Below are 18,582 nucleotides of genomic sequence, written 5' to 3' on the forward strand. Positions count from 1 at the left end.
ACCACCAATTACACAAGGCGTTAGTCCCTCCGCTATATTTTTGGAAGAAAGACCTGGTTTAGATGTCTACATAAGGGAACTGCTTGCATTTTTTTCCCAGCTGACAGGCCAGGATAGTTCTAAGTGAAGTAGTGATGAACAGAGGATAAATGAAGGCAGACACTGAAAAACTGCTTCACACCAGAAAATTTCAATCTCTTGGCCTAAGCAACACTTTCTAGGGATACAAGTAATAGTGCCTTTCTTGCCACTGAATTGTACTTACTCCTTGGTTCCAGAAAGGAATGCAGTAATGTTGATTAAATCAGTTTCTGCATCAATGCATGTGTCCTGTCACTCTACAGACTGGCATATGTCTCAAGACAGTAACTGAAATGAAAGAGAAGTGTCAAATTCATCTGATGGTACTTAACAAAAGGGAATTTCTGAAACATCATATACTCACATTATGGTTTCTAATGACAGCTACAGCATGATTTCTATTGGTTGAATGTCTGATTTCCTAGTGCAAGCTTTCTTGATTATAAGAAAAAAGAAAGTTTGTTTAAATGCTGAAAACATTTGAGTAATATGACTTTTCTGATTAGAGTTATTTCTAGCTCAGTGTTTTTAAGATGATAAAATGCAGAGAATTTAATCACAGGGGCATGTAATAAGCAAAATTTGTCTCTCCTCAGATTGAATTTATTGGCAGAGGGCCTGACCAAAACTAATGTTAATGTGCTCTTTAACCAGTATTTGTAATTCAGAGCAAATTTTATATTTATATGCTTTAGTGAAGGAATGACAAACAATCATGTTAGCAAATGAGACCGCTGTTTTGTTTGTTGTTGTTATTTTGGTTTGCTTTCGTTGTTTTTGCGCAATCACTTTTGGGCTCCTCTGTACCAAATACAGCCCTTTTTCCACATCTACTTCGCAGTCATGACAGCAGCAGCTTATTTCTTCCATGGTGGGAGAGAAGTTAGTTAGTTAGCACACAGACTACCATTTGTGATTGCACTTGCCAAAGAACAGCTAACTACCAACAATTGGCAGTTGCAGCTGTAGTTAGCTGCTCCCTGCAGAGCTGCTACTTGGAACTCCACTTCAAACACGCATGCACACACGTGCACACACATTTTGGCCCTGGAAGTTACCAGTTTCAAAACCACTGAGCTGGGGAATCGCAACTATTTTTTGGTGGCATGAAATTCCACAGTTCTTAAATTTGGGCAACACTCTCCATTATTTTATCAATAAGTAAGGATTACAAATGCTAAGTCTTCCTCCTTAATTCTGCTTCTTCACTTTTCTGGATGTCCTGGAGATCAGAGAATTAAAATATTCTTCTCAATTCCACTGTGCCAGATACTAAACCCTCATTTTTAATAGTGGCTATGGACAGAGCTAGTTATTAGGACTGCTTTCATCTTTTTTTGTTTAAAAACAGAATTCAAGAAAGTTAAGAAGTTAGAAAGAAATTAAGGAAGTACGTATTTTTAAAAACAATTATTTGCTCTGGGTAATCGTCTAGCTGAATAGCTCATCAGAAGTTCTTAAAATTGTTTTCTAAAACTGATGACAGACTTAAAATATAAATTAATTATGCCTATGTTTTTCTAAAGACACAGGAGATCATTTACCTTGATAAATTAGCTTGACTATTCAGTAAGGTTGGGATAATGCCCTCTTCTCCCTTACAGCCATGCTACTTTCATTGCTAAAAAGCAGGGTGATTTTTTGCCTTCTTGACACAACAGCACATGTACACCAATGGTCACACAGGATACAGATAGCAAAGTCACTCCTATCTTCTTCACAGAGCTCTCTAAAAGCTTTGTTTCAAATGCTGAAGAAATGTACAGTTGTACACAATAAGCTGTATAAACTTACAACACTATTTGTGGAACTATGAGATTCCTCCAAGGAAAAAAGTACCAACTCCTGAACAAGCAACAGCCAAGAGGGACCAATGCTGTCAGTTACTTCCTCAGCAATACGTACACCCACTGGCTTGTTCATCATCTTTACTCTTTCAACAGAAGTTATGCAAGGATAACAAATAGAGTAATAAGTGATCTGGTGTTTACTCCTGCCATCTATTTCTTTTAATTAAAACAACAGGCTGCACTGGTTTGGATTTGAATGTACAAGCTCCCTGCACTGTAACTAAACTCACTGATTAGGTTCTTGCCACTAGATATCTCTAAAGAGGAGGGCAACTGAACTGAAACAGCTGAACTGTTTTAATGCTTAGTTCCTTTCCTATTTATCTGCAGTTGAAACCATGATTTGCATATTCATGTACAAAATGGAAGTGTAAGTTATAAGCTCAGAAATTAACATTTTTATACTATAAAAACATCTATGTATGTCCATGACACTCAACGTAACCTGACTTTAGTCACCTCTGTTTCTCTGACATTAAGCCAAATGCAGAGTGGTTCTAAAGTTCAGTGTTAACAAGCTAGCATGCTTTGGTGAATGAGGTCAGTGAAAAGCAAAGATAAGTAGAACAACTAGAAACTCAGCTTAGCCCTTCTCAAGCGTGAAATTGGGGGAGTGTCTTTTGTTTTGAAAAAAACCCAAAACAAAACAAAAACTGTCCACCTGTTAATATTGTATCACCCTCTCAGCTGAAAGTTCTCTTTATAGTGATAAAGGGGTCTAGAGATCTTTCACCACAGCATGATAGGCACCTTATACATTGATATTCAAATGTTTCATGCTATATAAGCAAATTTTATTTCAGTTTTGGCCCAACTAAGTTTTCTCCAACTTGCCAAAACATTCATTATTTGTTTCGATACTCTCTGAATGTTTCTGTATTTCCATACTCTCTGAATGTTGCTGTCTCAGCAACACTACTAATTCACCTAAGACCGCAGCGTTGCGTCAAACATTTTAGCAACTTAAAGTAACAGCTACTTACACTTACGGTTATTAAAGCAACCAAAAAACAGTGGGTATAAGCCAGCATCATGTGTGAGCAGGAATAAATGGATGCACCAAACTGCTAAGGACCATTGCTTGAATTTTGACAGCTTTAGAAATATAAAGAAAGAGCCGAACCCAAGGATCACGGAAACCAGGAGTGGTAAAAAGGCATCTCACAATATGGAAAGGGCTCCCACCATATCAAGTCTTTCTTCCGAAACAGGCAAATCAAACATCTAGCTTTAGTTTTTCTCTTTACTGGTTGGTTAGTAAACATCTTTGAGGCAAGTATTTAGAATGCTCTCATAAGAACAAAGCTTGGTTTCTCCCTTTAAAACCTCACGAACTTGTTTTAAAACTAGAATCTTTAAAAAAAAAAAAAAAGGAAAATGTTAAGCTGTTCTTTCACAACTTTACTTTTTTGCTTTTTTGATAAAAATCTCAAACCACACATTTCTCCTATTTTTTCAAAAGTCCTCAGCAAATTTGAAATGTTTTAAGATTTGCAAAAGTAAAATAAAAATTCTTCATTAAAAAGAAAAAGAGAGAGAGAGAGACTTACCAAAGCTCAGGGTAGTTCTGCTTGCCATGTCCCAGACTTCTCAAGTTTGTTGGTTCTCGATTTTACTTCATCTGTGTTTATCAGAACAGAAACCAATTTTAGATGCTCTCTGTGCCTAAGATACCTTAAGAAAATTTCCAGTACTTACAGCTAGATAAATTTTACCTCATCAGTTTCCAGTGCAGTACCTTCCTCTCTGGCATTTTGTGACCCTTTCATTTAGTTATGCAAATATGTAAACCATCGTGTTTTCACCCCTCTGGTTCAAGAAATATGAGGTATGCTACACTATGGCTGCACTAAGCAAAACAAGATCCTATAAAGAAAAATATTCAGCACTGCCTATGGCACATCACAGAGTATCTGTGGAAAAGCTGTAGCTCAACATTTCTGAGCTTAGTCCTTACGTACACAGAGAAACTGTAACAGATCCTGAAAAAACTGTACATATTTTATTGGGAGCTGGGGCAATGGACGGAAGAGCACTTATAAATTTTAAGATAACATAAATGCAGAATATTTTCCTTTCCCTAACCCCCCCCAATCTGGGAAAACTCCATACACTATCATTTTTGCAAGTCCTTTACTTCTATACACAATAACCTAAGTCTCAAAATTGCCAGATATATCTAATGCTTCCAAAACCTTAGAGATTCTTCAGTTACTTATTAATCCCATTAAAATACCTCTGGTAGGAAACCAATAATTTTAATAGGAAAGGTGCATTCAATATTGTAAAACATTTGCAATATACAGTTTTTACAGCAAGTAATACACCACTGTAGATCTACAAAGCTGGGGGTTTTTAATACGCTTGGCTCTTTACCATCTCACAATCGTCTTTAAATAAATATTCAACAAAAGCATCTCACTTCTAACAATGGAAATAACATGAGAGGTAAAGAGAATATCAACCATGTTGCAGAAATGCTACAACAAAGCCCCTTTCACCCGCCAGTCTTGAGACAGCAAATCCTGCAATTCTTCTTCATCTTCGCTACCAATAGCTTCATCCTCTTTCTCTTGTGTTGCTCTTAATCTCATGGCTTCCTTTAACTTCTCCTTCATCAGATCCTGGCGGTTACGCAAAAGCTCAACACGGCGATAACATTCACTGTTGAAAAGTAAACCACCTATTAACATTTGTGGCCTTTCCACATTAATTGGATTTTCTACAGTGCTGGATTTTGCTTCTCCAACTTGGGATAAAAAAAACTTGCTAGCTTCCCATCGATTGAAAAAATAAGCTTTCAATATGCTTGTGCACCTTCTCTGTGTTCATCAAGTAGAAACAGACCAGATGAGGAGAGGTGTGGTCAATTCTCTAGCAATGAGATCTAATCCAAGTATTTAACAACTGCAATACCACCACAAATCATTTTTTAGAAAAGCACACAGAACCAATATCCACTTCCACACAGGAAGAGATGCCATTCTTTGCTTCACTTATGGTTTTCATATATGGTAGAAAGGCGAGGTATCAACTGGCTATCACTTTTGATAACTTAGGGATGGCATCTCTGAAAATAAGAAAAGCAGCACAAGTGTTCAGATTCTTTATCTGCTTACTGTGTGCTATAACAGAACATTTTAAGTAAACACAATCCACAAGTTTCAGTTTTCCATTTACTTAAAAAGTTCTGTCCTGGAAATATGTTTTATAACAATTATTCTAGCCGTTGTAACAGGCTATTTTGTTGAAAATGCCAAGTACTGTCAGCCAGATTTAAATACATCTTTGCTTCTTTCATTCCTATTTGCTAGAAGAGTCAACAAGGAAAGATTATTATCTGGATCCTGTTTCCCCTTGCGTATCTGCAATATGATTACTTACAGGCAGTCGCAGATGAAGATTTGAAGGCTAAAGGAAAACATGAATGTCACTGGAATTAATCTGATTTTGAATTTAATTTGAAGTAGCCCGAGTTTAAATACACTCAGAAGACAAAGCTACAAAAACAGTCTTTAAAAGTCTATTTGGAGCTTTTATTTTGGGGAAAAATAATTATGCTAACAAACTTCAAATTCTCTACAAACTTCTGAATTTGGTTCTACGTACTATAGCATCCTAAGCTACTGGGAAAAATGAATGCTCAAGGACAGCCAGGTTTAGATCAAGCCCTCTCCAAAATTACACGAACATTGTTAAAAGACATTCATGTACTACCAAAGCTCAGTTTGAACCCAATGCTGCTGCTGTTATATGCTGATTACCTGTAGCATGTAAAACTGTACAGAGAGCTTAAGTGTTGCTTTAATTTTTAGTGTCTTCTTTTTGTTGCAAGGTTCATTAAAATCAGAATTAATGTTTTTCTTTTCAATTGCTACCATTGCCACAATCACTGTTAATCAACGTGTTAAGCTACATGGTAATGGGAACAATCTGTTCTACTAAGCTGTATTTCAGGTTACCTAGAGTTTAAGCTAATGCTTATCCAACTGCTACACCTACCATTTCAAGAAAACAAAACAAAAAAAACCCACTTCATGTAATAAAGGCCATCATTCAACAAAACCTTTAAGTAAACTTTCATCAGAAACAAGGAGAGTTAGTCACATAACAGGACATTTTCAGTACAGCAAACAGATGGTCAAACCACCAAAATCTCATTATTGACATTTTAATCGCATGCAGAATATCAGACCTTGTTTTTAAAAAATGTTCACATAAATTCTACATCAATCAGAATTCATAGAGAAGTACAAATTAAGACATTTGACAGGGGGGAGGGCAACAGTTTGTTCAAAGAATTTGCCTTCTATTGCTTTATTTTGCCCACGCCTGCTTGCTGTACTTTCAGTGATTCTAGTGCATTCTCTCTTTGCAAATAAATTTGCACAAAAATTCATGTTTTTATTAGGTATCATTAAGCAATTTGAGGGAGTCTGTCTATTTAGGTGATTAATGAAAGGTAGTATCACAGAAGATTCAAATTAAAAATGTCTTTATCGCTCTAGTCAAATAGTGATCCATTACTGCTGGAGAACAGAAAGTTTGAGGAAAAATTGATCTACTTACATCTGCTCATCAATTTCTCCAATCTGACGATCTAGTCGTCCCTCCTCATCCTCTTCTGCCACTATTGCTTCTGAAATCTAAACCAGAAAACCGCTAAGAAAATTCACCTTCATCCTGAATTCCGCTGTTGTTCCTTTTTGATGTCTGTGTCTTCCCTTTCTCCCCTCTACCTCAAGTCAATGTTAGTCTCCTATATGTATACTCCCACCTTCACAAAAGACTCTGGAGGCAAATACAGAAAAAAAACTGATCTGGTTTAATTTGAAATGGAAATGTTTTTTCTTAAAACTAAAAGTAGTTTGGCTGCTTTGGGGTTAACTTTTCAAATTTTTCAATATACTATTATTTGAAATGGAGCATAAACAAACTACGCACACCAAAGTCTGAGGTTGAAATAGGAGCTATATCCCAATGCTTGGGACTTAATTACACACACTTACTGAAAATACTGGTTAAATATTCCCACTAGATCCCGAAGTGTTTCTAACCTGTTATTTTTTTCAGCATATACTTTCTCAAATCTGAATGTCTGGGAGATGCTATGCAATCAATGGTCCACGCATAACTGAGAAGATTCCTTCTAAGCTGAAGAATTATCTGAATGGCTAATGCTAGCAAAATGTATCCACCACTGCTTTTGTATGAACATTCGCTCTGTTTATAGTGCTGACTGCTTTAAAATGAGCAATGATAAATTTTTTTTCACCACTTTTCTTAGCAGTTGACATATGAGCAATTCTTTACAATTAAAGTTAAAAAACTAGCAAATACTCTAGGGGAAGATTGAGAAGACCAGGTATCGTTAGTCACAGTTTTATGTTGTACAAAAGGGCAGATAAAAACCTGTTCCGGGAAGACTTTCCATGCAATGCTAAACAGTAAAAAATGGAAGTACAGAAAAATTGTGGCCAGCTTATGTGTCTCACACACAAAATCTTTTGTCCCTCCCAAATTTTGGGGTTCCTTTCCAGTACATTTAAATTAACCATAAAACCCAGGTTACCTACACTTTATAGATCGTTTTTGAAAAAGGCAGACGAACGGTTGGTGTTTTGTTCTGTGTTTTTCAAGGTTAAAATATCTCATCTAAAGAAGAGCCCCAAATTATGTCCTATGCTATCTTATTTAAATACAATTTAACAAAAGTAACTAGATATATATTGATGACTGGATCCTGATCAAAAGTTTTTTTCAACTTAATTTCCCTTGAGCGGAAAATAGAAGGAACCCTTTGCTCATTTATAAAGTGCATTTAACCACACACTGCATTGCAACAAACAGCTGACAAATGCAGATGTCAGTCATTTTGCAGAGCTGCATGAAACTGTTGTTTTCCTTATTGTGTATAGTATTTAGAATCAATAAAAATAGATTCCATTACTTACTGTGTTGACCTGTCGCATTGCCTTTTGAAATTCATCCCATTCTTTGTCCATCTGATCCTTTGGAGCATCAACTTTTCGCACCTAAGGAACATGAAAAAACAGGCTTATTAAAAATTTATGTCTAGTGACTCTTTGGGGCACTGTAAAACACCTGGAGAAATAGCACAAATTATGCTGTGTTCTCAGAAAAGTCTGGTCAACATACTTCCATTCAAGTAATGTATAAGAGAGTGCAGCTGCACAATGGTTTTGGAGGAAAAATCTGACTATTCCTGGATTAAAACAACATCCTTGACTGTAACGTTAAATAATAATTGACTAAGAATGGATGGTGTGGAATGTTCAGAGTAACACAAGTGACTAAGTCTGTTAATCTGATGGTCTGTAATTTCACTATGTTGGGTGATAACTTTTAAATTCTGTAAGCTGCCTGTTCAATCGTATATAGTAGCTATCTCACAAGCCAAAAAGCAGTGAATTATTTGCCTTTGGCATAACATATCAAATGATTCAGTCACTACTCTGACTGGTGTTAGATAGTCTGACTATATTTCAAATCTAGTCTAATTTTGTTGGCTAACAGAAGAAATAGTACACCTACATACCAATTTTAATGACATGCAAAGCTTTTTCTTCTGTGGTAGATTACAGTAAGTACTAAGACAAGACGACGGAAAAAGTAATAGCTGTAAGAACGTGTTTAACATCTACAACTAAGGTAATCAAAACCAGATTGTGCTTTTAATACGAGCAAATAAACAAGATAACCTACCTGTGTAACCAAAACTTCCATAATTCAAGAGTGGAAGATGCGGCATATAACATATGTTAGATGACAGATGATGCCTGGCTCTGGACTGGGTGGAAATTATATAGCTAGGAGAACTAAGCAGTTTGAACAGAATAATTCATAACACCATCTTTTTGCATTAGTTTTATTTTTCCTTTATTCATTCCTCTCCTTTGGTAACACATCAGTCATCATCATGGTAAAGAAGAGTTTGGTATGTTTTGTTCCTGAACGATTATACAAAATCCAGTAGTATGAATTAAGTTTATAGAATAAATCAGAAGCTTCCAAGCAAACTACATACTGGGAAGTAATAGTCATCATTTCATTTTTCTGTTCTGTGATTATTTCTATCATATGTGTATGTACTGTGTTATTACGCATTGTGGTTGTCTTTTGTAATTCATAATTATTTGTATTTCTTACAATAAATTTAAACACTAAAGAAATTATTTTTCCTTGAAATATTTATCTAATCCAGAATTTATATGCTTTGTAAATTCCTGATGTAAAGAATCAACATTTTTCAAGCCCAAAATCTCCCTTCCAAATGCTCACTGTTAATTCTGAAAATAATTATTTTGCATATGATTCCAACACAGAATCACTGCAGCCTACTCAACGTAAGCAGTCACAAACATTTTCCTGCCCCTGCATATTAGCTAAACTTAGAAAGGACTGATTAAAAAGAGCAGCACCTGGAAGCAATTCAAGGAAGAGCTTATTGGAACATGTATCCACTTGTAAATTTTATCAGCTGAGGTGATAACCAGAACAAAGATCACTAACCAGCGTCCTCACAGATATAAGCAGATTCTCCTTTGCCTGCTAGGTGTTCCCACTTTGTACAAGCTTCCCAACTCATGGTGAAACTAAGTATTTGAAAAAACTTAACACTCCAATTAGTCATATGCAAAAAAAAAAAAAATCAAAACAACAACAAAAAGGCATGGCTTTTTCAGCTACATATTTCAGTATTCAAAATGTCATTATTCAAAACTATTCACATATGCCAACACATGGGCATGAGTGGTGCCAAAAGAATCTTGCCAGAGCAAGTAAGAGACACCCAAGCTTGTGATTGGGACAGTGGGACTAACCAAACATAAAGAGGCATTATTTGGAAGGTCTCCAAATCAGAAGTCATGGCTCGACCTCACAATCGAATTTAAATACACCAGCAGCCTTCCACAGTGTGAATAGGGAAATATACTCAAGGAAAATAAAAAAGACTTTGAGCCTACAACACTATTATTTCAATAAAGCAAGCAGGAGAGCCATCAAATCTGTGGCAAATTTTACAAACCAAACCAAACAAAAAAAGTTTGTATTTCAAATATCAGTGTTTATTTTGGTCATCATTCTGTACTGTGCAAGTTGAAGGAAGTATGCATCATTTTGATCAAAATTTCAAGATTTTTAGTTGTGGGGGTTTTTTTTGGTTTGTTTTTTTTTTTTGGAGAAACACGTCGAATGCCCATATTTCTTTTCTGAGCATTGAAAAACCTACAGTGGTAAAAGACAAGAGGGCTGAAGACCAAGTTCACTGTTGTAGTATGCCAGTACTTGAGATTACAGTGCATGCCATAACCTAGCTATTTTCATTCTAACAGGATGTATAGTATCAGTCACATAGTAACTCTTAATACTTTTCAACAGGATCTCTCAAAGGACATTAGAGAACTATTTTTATATCTTCAATTCCGAAGCAGAATTGGATGTACAAATTAGGTGAAATGCTTTTCCTGGGATGACTCAAAGAAATAAAAGTAACAGGTGGATTGTCCAAATCTCAGTCCAGCATTTTAACCAACAAATAACATTTCTTTGGTTTTCTTTAAGAGCCACAAAGGAACCACAATCAAAAAATACCTTCTGAGAGATGATTTAACAAGGTCTTCCTGCCCACCTCCATCCCTTTTCATGTTTTCTAATAGAGAAAGAATGGTCCAAAGCTGCGCCAGGGGAGGTTTACACTGGACATTAGGAAGCATTTCTTTACCGAGAGGCTGGTCAAACACTGGAACAGGCTTCCTAGAGAGGTGGTCGATGACCCAAGCCTGTCAGTGTTTAAGGGGCTTTTGGACAATGCCCTTAACAGCATGCTTTAACTGTTGGTCAGCCCTGAATTGGTCAAGCAGTTAGACTGGATAATCGTTGTAGGTCCCTTCCAACCGATATAGTCTATTCTATTCTAAATAGTTCGGTCCCTTCCTTATATTCTGGTATGACTAATTATCTGGAAAAGCATCCTCACTACTCAGAAAATCATTACAACTGGCAGAAATAAATCCAACAGCATAAAAAGAGCAGATCACTTACTTTTGCATCCACTTCAGGATCATCAAAGAAACCTTCTGGCAAAGCTTCAGCAGTGTTTTCTTTCCTGAAATGTTTGATTACTATTATCCTAAAGTTAACACTTCACAACCTGCTTTATTGTAGAGTTGAAAAATAGTCAAGAATAAAATCCATAATCTTTTATGAAAGGACCTAGAAATGGAGCAAGTTTTTTACACCCCAAGTTTTACCTACAACCATCAAAACCTGCTTCTTCAGTTTGGTCTTAACTAACTTAAAAGGAACTGCACAGACAGATTTAAATCTCACTGTCAAAAAAAGAGCTACAGCTTAGGCTTCTTAAACTATTCTTTCCAGTGTGCTGAGCACACAAACATTTTAACAGCACAGTGTCTACTTCTGAAAGCTGAAACCACTGTCTAAAAAAGTGCTCAAGTGAGCTGAACCATTAGTACAGAACAAGCAAGTGGTTTTCTTTCTTTAAACAGTTAAAAGCAGTGGTTGACATTCAGCTTCCAAAGTACCCTGCGTTAAAATTTGCAAATAGAGATGTCTAACAGACACTGTATGACATTGCTCCACCTCTTATCCTGCCCCTACAGTGTGAAATACCCGTCTGAAATAATGCCAGAGGCTGACATACACGCAAACTATTCCAAATACAACTTAACAATATGACAGATTTCTAAGTGATCACAATCTGCATTTCCTGGAAGAACAATGTTTATTTACAGTTCCCAAATCTATCAATATTTGATTTGACTGCTTACCTTTCCACTATCTTCTCTTGTATCTCTGCTTTCTGTATGGATCCTGAATGGGAAACTATAGGAGCAGCTGTAGTTTTGCTGTCAAAGAAGTCTATAAGAAAGGACAGAAGCCTATGAACAAAAAGGACAACTGTTCAAGCTTCTTTATAAAATTCTGACTAGACAAGAATTTCAATTAATACCTTACTGAATCAAGGGAAGAACAGACAGACATTATTTCGTCTGACAGCCTCAAACAATTAGAACATAAAACCAATAAGCATGCTAAGAAAACACCACACAATAAAAAACTAGCAAAGAATCTCCTTTCTCTACACACACTAACCAGCTAATAGCAATAATTAGAAAAATAAATGAAAACCCTTCCATCGTCAGTTAAAACACTACTTCTCCTTACTGAATCACTTACTATTTCAGTCAGCATTACCTGCAGGCAGAGAATTAGCTATTACTTCTTGAGTTAGAGGTGGAATTTCAGTTTTATGCATAACCGAAGATTTGTTTGATTGATCTTGTTCTTCCTCTTCCTCTTCATCATCATCATCATCATCATCATCATCGTAATTTCCTGACAATAAACTGGGACCTGGACCCTTTGAAAGCTGTTCGTTTGCCCTATCTTGCTCTGTTTCATCAAAAAAATCTGCTGGTAGCCTAGTAAAGAACACACAACATAATTATTTCAAAATTCACAAGAATCAGTTACAGTCTAGCATCCGAAGCCTATTAAGCCTGTGAGCAATACAGTTTTTTAGATACAGTGCAATACCCTAAACTGCACAGCTACCCACATAACCACTGTCCGAAGGCAGCACGTGCTTGTTGCCGCCTTTTGAAGTTCCCCAGAAATGCTCAGGTTAATTCTGAAAACACAATTCAGTTCCACTTTTGTATTTGAGTATTCAATATCAGAAACATTAATAAAAATATCCCAAAAACAAAGTGCATTTGGAGGAATGGCAGCTTAGGTGATTCTATCTCCGCATTCAAAGTAACTTGCATCAGTATACCTGCTGTGAACACATTAAATACAAAATTAATAGTTCAGCGGTCACACTAACGTCATATAAACCTTGATAACCTTCATGTATAACACAACTACTTACTTGGGGGACCTACTGCTGCTCAGAACTCCAGCTTGGAAGAGCCACACAGGCTCAGCAATGAGAAAACCCAGATTTGCTTATAATAGCTGCAAGCCTCCAAGGCAAACATTTTTCCAGGTTATATTTTAAAATAATCATACCGATCAGTTTAATACTGAACAAATCTCTCAACTGTTAATTTTGCACACACACTCAGAATTTCTACAAGGTAAGTGTTTTCTACTATCAAGGTAAACAGCATGTAATAGCTATGCAAGATAATAATAATTTATCCTGTGAAGAAGCGTACAGGAGACCTGCAGGCCTCCTGTGACATCTACCAACCCCACAAAGATGTCCAAATACCACCAGAAATCTTTAGTGGCAGTAAGATGCTTAACCGAATCCCTTGAAGTCAAATACACTCCTATATTTGTGAGAGTTCCAACTGCATGACATGCATTTACATGAATTTTAAGTGACAAAACCATCTTAATAAAGATCTGTTGATGACATTTGTTAGTAGTTTCTGTGAATAAATATAGTTTAAATGTATATTTAAGTACACATTTAAAATTTGTCTTAATTTCAGACTACCACCTCTTCTGCAGTATGCTAACATTAAAGATTAGAGTGCATGCCACGATCTAGTCATTTTCATTCTAGCAAACTGCATAGTACCACCACATATTAATCCTTAAAACTCTGATAGTAACAGTAAAAGAATTTCTGTTTTGTCAGAGACTCTAGAGTTAATACCATGACTTTCTCATCTGCACTGAGGAAGATGCTGCCATGTTCAGGAATACACACCCACGTTAGAAAACGAGCAGAAGCAGGGATCCGCTGATTCTCTGAATCTTTACCCTTGGCTAGGAAGGACAGACGAGGAAAACCAGCAGTTTTTACCAACAGAGAATGCAGCAGTTGGTACAGTTACAAAAAACTCACACGTAATAAGATCTACTTACCCAGATGTAGACGTATGTGGTTTTTCGTCTGTACCTGTTTAACAGCCAAGAGTCACTTCTTACAATCCATGCTTTTAACAGAAACATCCCTCAAACAAACTCCTACTACAGCAGCAAGTTCACAAATGCACACTTCCACATATTTTATATTTACGTGTTTAGTAGCACCAAAGGCAAAAAAATTAGCTATCATTAGCATGAACTTTTATGCATGGTTTGAGATAAACCAGTGGCTTGATCCCACTAAAAAGGACTAACACCATTTCTGGGCAAGTGCTTCTACTGTTTAACTTGCACTGTTTCTGGTTCTGTTTGGACCAAGCCCACAGCTCCATGACCTAATTTAACCCAATAACCCAGAAGAAAACTAGGTAAACTACCAAAAGTGCAGATCAGCAAACTCACAGAGAAAGAGCAAGACAGACTTTTTCCCTTTTCAGCAGCAACAGGCTGACATTAACTCAATAGCCTTGTGTATTCACACTCACTTCCACGGGAAAAAAAAACCAAACCAAAGACATTCAAGGTGTAAAATGGCTAGATTCTGACAAGTGCTAGATAAGTATTTTTCTCTCCTTACCTTTTACTTTCTTTAACTCTGTATTTTCTGTGTCAACAGTTTTTCTCTTGACAGGATGAGATGACGTGCTAGCAGCTGAACCAGTTGCTGTCTGCTTTGTGCCTTTTAATTCTGCAACTTTCTGTAAAGAAGTACAAAATTCAGGATTGCAGCTTAAAATACAGCGCTTTTAGAACAGTTTATTAAAGTGAGCTAATATCTTTCTAGAGCAAGATCACTGAAATAGACATCATGAATACCAAAACCAAGACCGATGTTTCTGTCAGCCTCTTGAATGATGTGACATGGGGGCAGAGGAATTGACACTTGCACAAGGGAGGTTGTACTAGTGAGAAAGGAAAGACCAGGACCAGTAACGTTTACAGCCGTAAGACACTGGAGGAAAGAGCAGGAAGGCTGGACTCATCCTAAGGTCCTGGAATATTAAGTGTTTTAAAATTAAAACACAGCAGTAGTATTAAAGACATGTCACTGTGCCTTCCTACGATGACCTACTCAGAATGCAGGCAATGAACTAGGCACCCCCTCAGTTCTTTTGGTCTTCTTCAGTACTTGTAAAATTACACGCAATCTCTCAGTTTCTGCTAAGAAGCAGCAGCAGAATTTAAAAGGATAAAAAAACGCATTTACGGTTGCATCCAAGTTAAAAGCTCGCTGAAATTGTTTTACAAATTCTTATCTGCTAAATTATGAAGAAAAAAGCGCGTATTTTCTCAACCACGTGTAAGCTGTCACTTGGTAACATACAGGTAGCAAAGCAATCCCAAGGAGGGTTTCCAAATCCGAGCTGCAGACAAGCGACAGTTAAAAGCTGTCGCTAAACGTGGGAACAGCTTCATCCCACGAGCACGCCCCTTGAAAGCCGCGGGCCGACTCTCTCAAGGGCTGGCCTTTCAATCGGTACATAGGTGTTAAGAAAACAAAACAAGACGAAGCAACCAGGCTTGTTTTCACACAACTCTCTCCCGGCAGATGCTCAACGGTGACCTATTAGCGCACACCTCAAAAAGCACCAACCACCCCCCCCCCCCCCCGCCCGCCCGGGCGGGAACCCAGCTCACCTCACGGTGCTGCTTGCCCAGGGCGTGGGTCTGCCACAGCAGCTCGCTCTTCACGGGCGCGTTGCACAGCGTGCAGCTGAGGTGTCCCAGGCTGTTGTACGTGGCGGACGCCGTTAAGGGAAGCAGGGAGCTGCGGCGCGGACACCCGCCCCTCACCGGCCGGCCACCCCCTCCCCTCCCTCCCTCCCTCACACCGCGACGGGCCAGCCCCCGAGGCGAGGGCTAGGGAGCCCGGCGACGAGGATATTTGGCGAAGGGCGAGTCGATCCGCTTCTTTCCCGCCTTCTGCAGCTGCTTCTCCCGCATGAGGCGCCGCAGCTCTTCCTGCCGCACCTGCTTCCGACCCGGGCCCACCCCGGCCGCCGCCATCTTCTCCCGGCGAGCACAGCGCAGGGGCGGCGCCGCCGGCTAGAGTGAGGCTGCGGCTCCGCCCCGCGACGCCACGCACGGCGGGAGGGCGGGGGATGCCGGTAAGCCCCGCCCCGGGCGGGGCTCCGGCTGGGGGGCGGGGCCAGAAGGCCCAGGCCCGCCCCCAGAGGAGGAGGAGGAGGAGGAGAAGGAGGAAGAGAAAATTATCTCAACAGAGGAGCTGAATTAAATTCTCCGGCTTGATCAGGTTTGTCAGAAGTTAACCCTTTGGAGCACCATCAGAACTAGATGGGCACGGTAATCCAGCTGTGGGACACATCTCTGAATCAGTTCCCTAAAACGCACCCCCAGACCTGCCCAAAATAAGTAAAAAATAATAACAATAAGTACATCCCATACATCCAGATCCAGAAAACCTCAGTGTGCAACACAACTGTGAAAAGCGCTTTAAAAAAACAAAACAAAACAAAAAAAACCAGCTTTTTTTTTTTCCCCTCTCCTCTTTTTCAGCTTGTTGCAGATCATTTCAGGGAACATTTCAGGCTTTGATTCCCCGCTCCCTTTGGGGAGACCTTGCACAGGCAGCTCCAGCTCCCAAACACTCGCCCACACAGCGCACACTGCGACACGGACAGCAGCACGCATTTTCCCCACTAAAATACAGCCCATCTACAGCACATCTACAACATTTAGTAAGTGCACCATGACCAAGGACAGCAGAGAACTTTCGGTATTTTATTTTTACCTTTTCGTTCATGATAGTACAATAAAATAACCCCCCCAAAATCTAGCCCCAAGTTCCACAGCGTCAAGTACTCCACACCAAACCACGCGTGACCATTAAAAGTCAAAGAAGCGTTACTCCAGGTTTACAGCCACATTACCTTCAGGAGGACTCGGTCACAGGACGCCACTACAAGCAGCGTGTTTTACGCTGTTCCCAAGGCGTCCCACGGCTCCAGACTCCGTCGCTCCCCAAACGTCGGGTTTGGTTCGTCTCACACCAGCCTACAGGAGCTGGGGGAGAAAACAGGGCAAGGAAGTGTGTGATTTGATTTCCATTTTCATAAAAAGACAAACTTTGTGGTAAGATATTTTGCCCATGTGGCAAATCTGAGATGTGTAAACACAGCCAGAGCAACGCAGCAACTGGAGGAAGACGATGGGGCAAGTGCAACTAAGGCAAAAGGGAGTAACTTCTCTTTTGACATGATCAGGGCAGATGGCTGGGGTGCAGAAATGATTCAGTAGCAAAATAGGTATCACAGTACACCCAGACTACAGAATCAGTGAGAATATAGTTTAAGCTTGATTAAGATCTATGTTTACCTTTATAAATTCTGAAGAATACTTAAAATCTCCTCTTCCTTCCCCTTCCTCCCACAATTGTAGCCTGCTGCACTTTTGAAAAGCACAGAGGTTTGCTTTCACTGAAATTTAAGGCTATTATGAAAAAATAAAGTATAGGACTCTTCTTTCAAAACTAAGTATAAAAGTCAACCCACTCTAGAAGGTCTTAGATAACTCTAAGTACAACCATCTGTTTTCCAAAACAAATCAACTCATTTTTACATTTGGAAGACAAAAAACAGTTATACTGCAAAGTTCATCTTCACATACGTACTTCTGGCACAGAAACCAAACACTCTGATACCAGGAATTACCACTGTAAGGTAACTTTAGCTCAGGACACCCACTCTTTGCTGAATCCAGATGTGCTGGTGGGAGAGGTTCATCATCACTCTCTGCCCCAAAGTAGCAGATTATCAGAAGACCTACTATAGAACATCTTAAAGTGAATCCACCTGGCTTTGAGACAGGCTGAGGATGTACTCACACAGGCACATCTCAAGAAGCAGAAGTTTCTGGGAAGGGAGTGCTGGGAAGATGATGTCTGCCTATAGCCTTAGTGTTCTTGCCCAGGAGAGAAAAATACAAAGGAGCAGCAGAAATGGACACAGTCCTAGCCATGACCACAGCTCCCAGTTCTCTTCATGGGCACAAGAGGATACTTTGCTTATTATACATGCACCTGTGAAATTTCAATGCATTAGAGGACTTACATTTGAGAGAGTGAGGATCCTTTCCATCACAGGCAAGTGGGTAATTTTGCATCCCCTGAATTAGGCAACAGCGTTGCTGGTGGTTACGAGTCAGCTGAATCTGGTCCAGAAGCAGCACCAAGCTAGGCAGGGCTTCACAAAAATGGCTACAACCAACTCTTCTTTCTCCTACCTCTAAAGCACTGGGAAAATGCAGCATGACCAGACTATAGCAGCCTAGGAAAAAATATCCACGGTCCTACCAAACATACCATTTCCTAACATGATAGACAAGCTTCCTAGGAGTTTAGACCTTAAAATCCTCCACAGATACTGAGAAGAGAGTTACATGTGGAAAAAATACAACCTTGAAGAAACTGGTTAAGAGTAAAAAATATGGCAACTCCAATCTTGGTATGGTCAAAAGGCATTTTTAGAATAAAAGTGACCCTTTCTAATGCAGGGCTATCACTTCATTTGACCAATGGCATTTTTCACTAAATAAATGCTCCTCCAATTACAAACATCAGAGATAATACTTTAATAACAATACTTTAGGTATTATTTAAGGTTTATAACTTACTAGAAGTTAACGTCTTTTTACACACATTCCCTGTTTTTATCTGGAAAGCAAAGCTAATCTTAGAACAGTCACATACAGATAAAAGCTCACTACCTAAGGGCCATTCCTAAACCTCCTCAGTCTGACTCATCTGAGACAAAAGAGC

The 18,582-nt window shown here is 38.8% G+C and overlaps 2 protein-coding genes across 2 annotated transcripts in view; one reads left to right on the plus strand and one right to left on the minus strand.

Moving 5' to 3' along the window:
- The window catches only part of LOC128142387 (poly(rC)-binding protein 3-like), a 148,395-nt gene extending 140,788 nt beyond the window's left edge, over positions 1-7,607 (plus strand). Inside the window, exon 13 of the mRNA XM_052788444.1 lies at positions 7,005-7,607. Coding sequence (XP_052644404.1) covers positions 7,005-7,065 — 61 coding nt within the window. The 3' untranslated portion in view covers positions 7,066-7,607. The remainder of the gene's footprint in view (positions 1-7,004) is intronic.
- Positions 3,912-15,870, minus strand: ZNF830 (zinc finger protein 830). The gene is made up of 10 exons (XM_052788449.1): positions 15,691-15,870; positions 15,444-15,543; positions 14,383-14,503; positions 13,803-13,836; positions 12,174-12,400; positions 11,747-11,837; positions 10,998-11,061; positions 7,886-7,966; positions 6,501-6,577; positions 3,912-4,595 (listed from the first exon to the last, which is right to left on the minus strand). Exons 1-10 carry the CDS (start codon positions 15,810-15,812, stop codon positions 4,412-4,414), a joined length of 1,101 nt encoding a protein of 366 aa, XP_052644409.1. The 5' UTR covers positions 15,813-15,870; the 3' UTR covers positions 3,912-4,411.
- Positions 15,871-18,582: the final 2,712 nt, after the last annotated feature.

Source organism: Harpia harpyja, chromosome 5 (assembly GCF_026419915.1).
Source record: "Harpia harpyja isolate bHarHar1 chromosome 5, bHarHar1 primary haplotype, whole genome shotgun sequence".
NCBI classification, from domain to species: Eukaryota; Metazoa; Chordata; class Aves; order Accipitriformes; family Accipitridae; genus Harpia; species Harpia harpyja.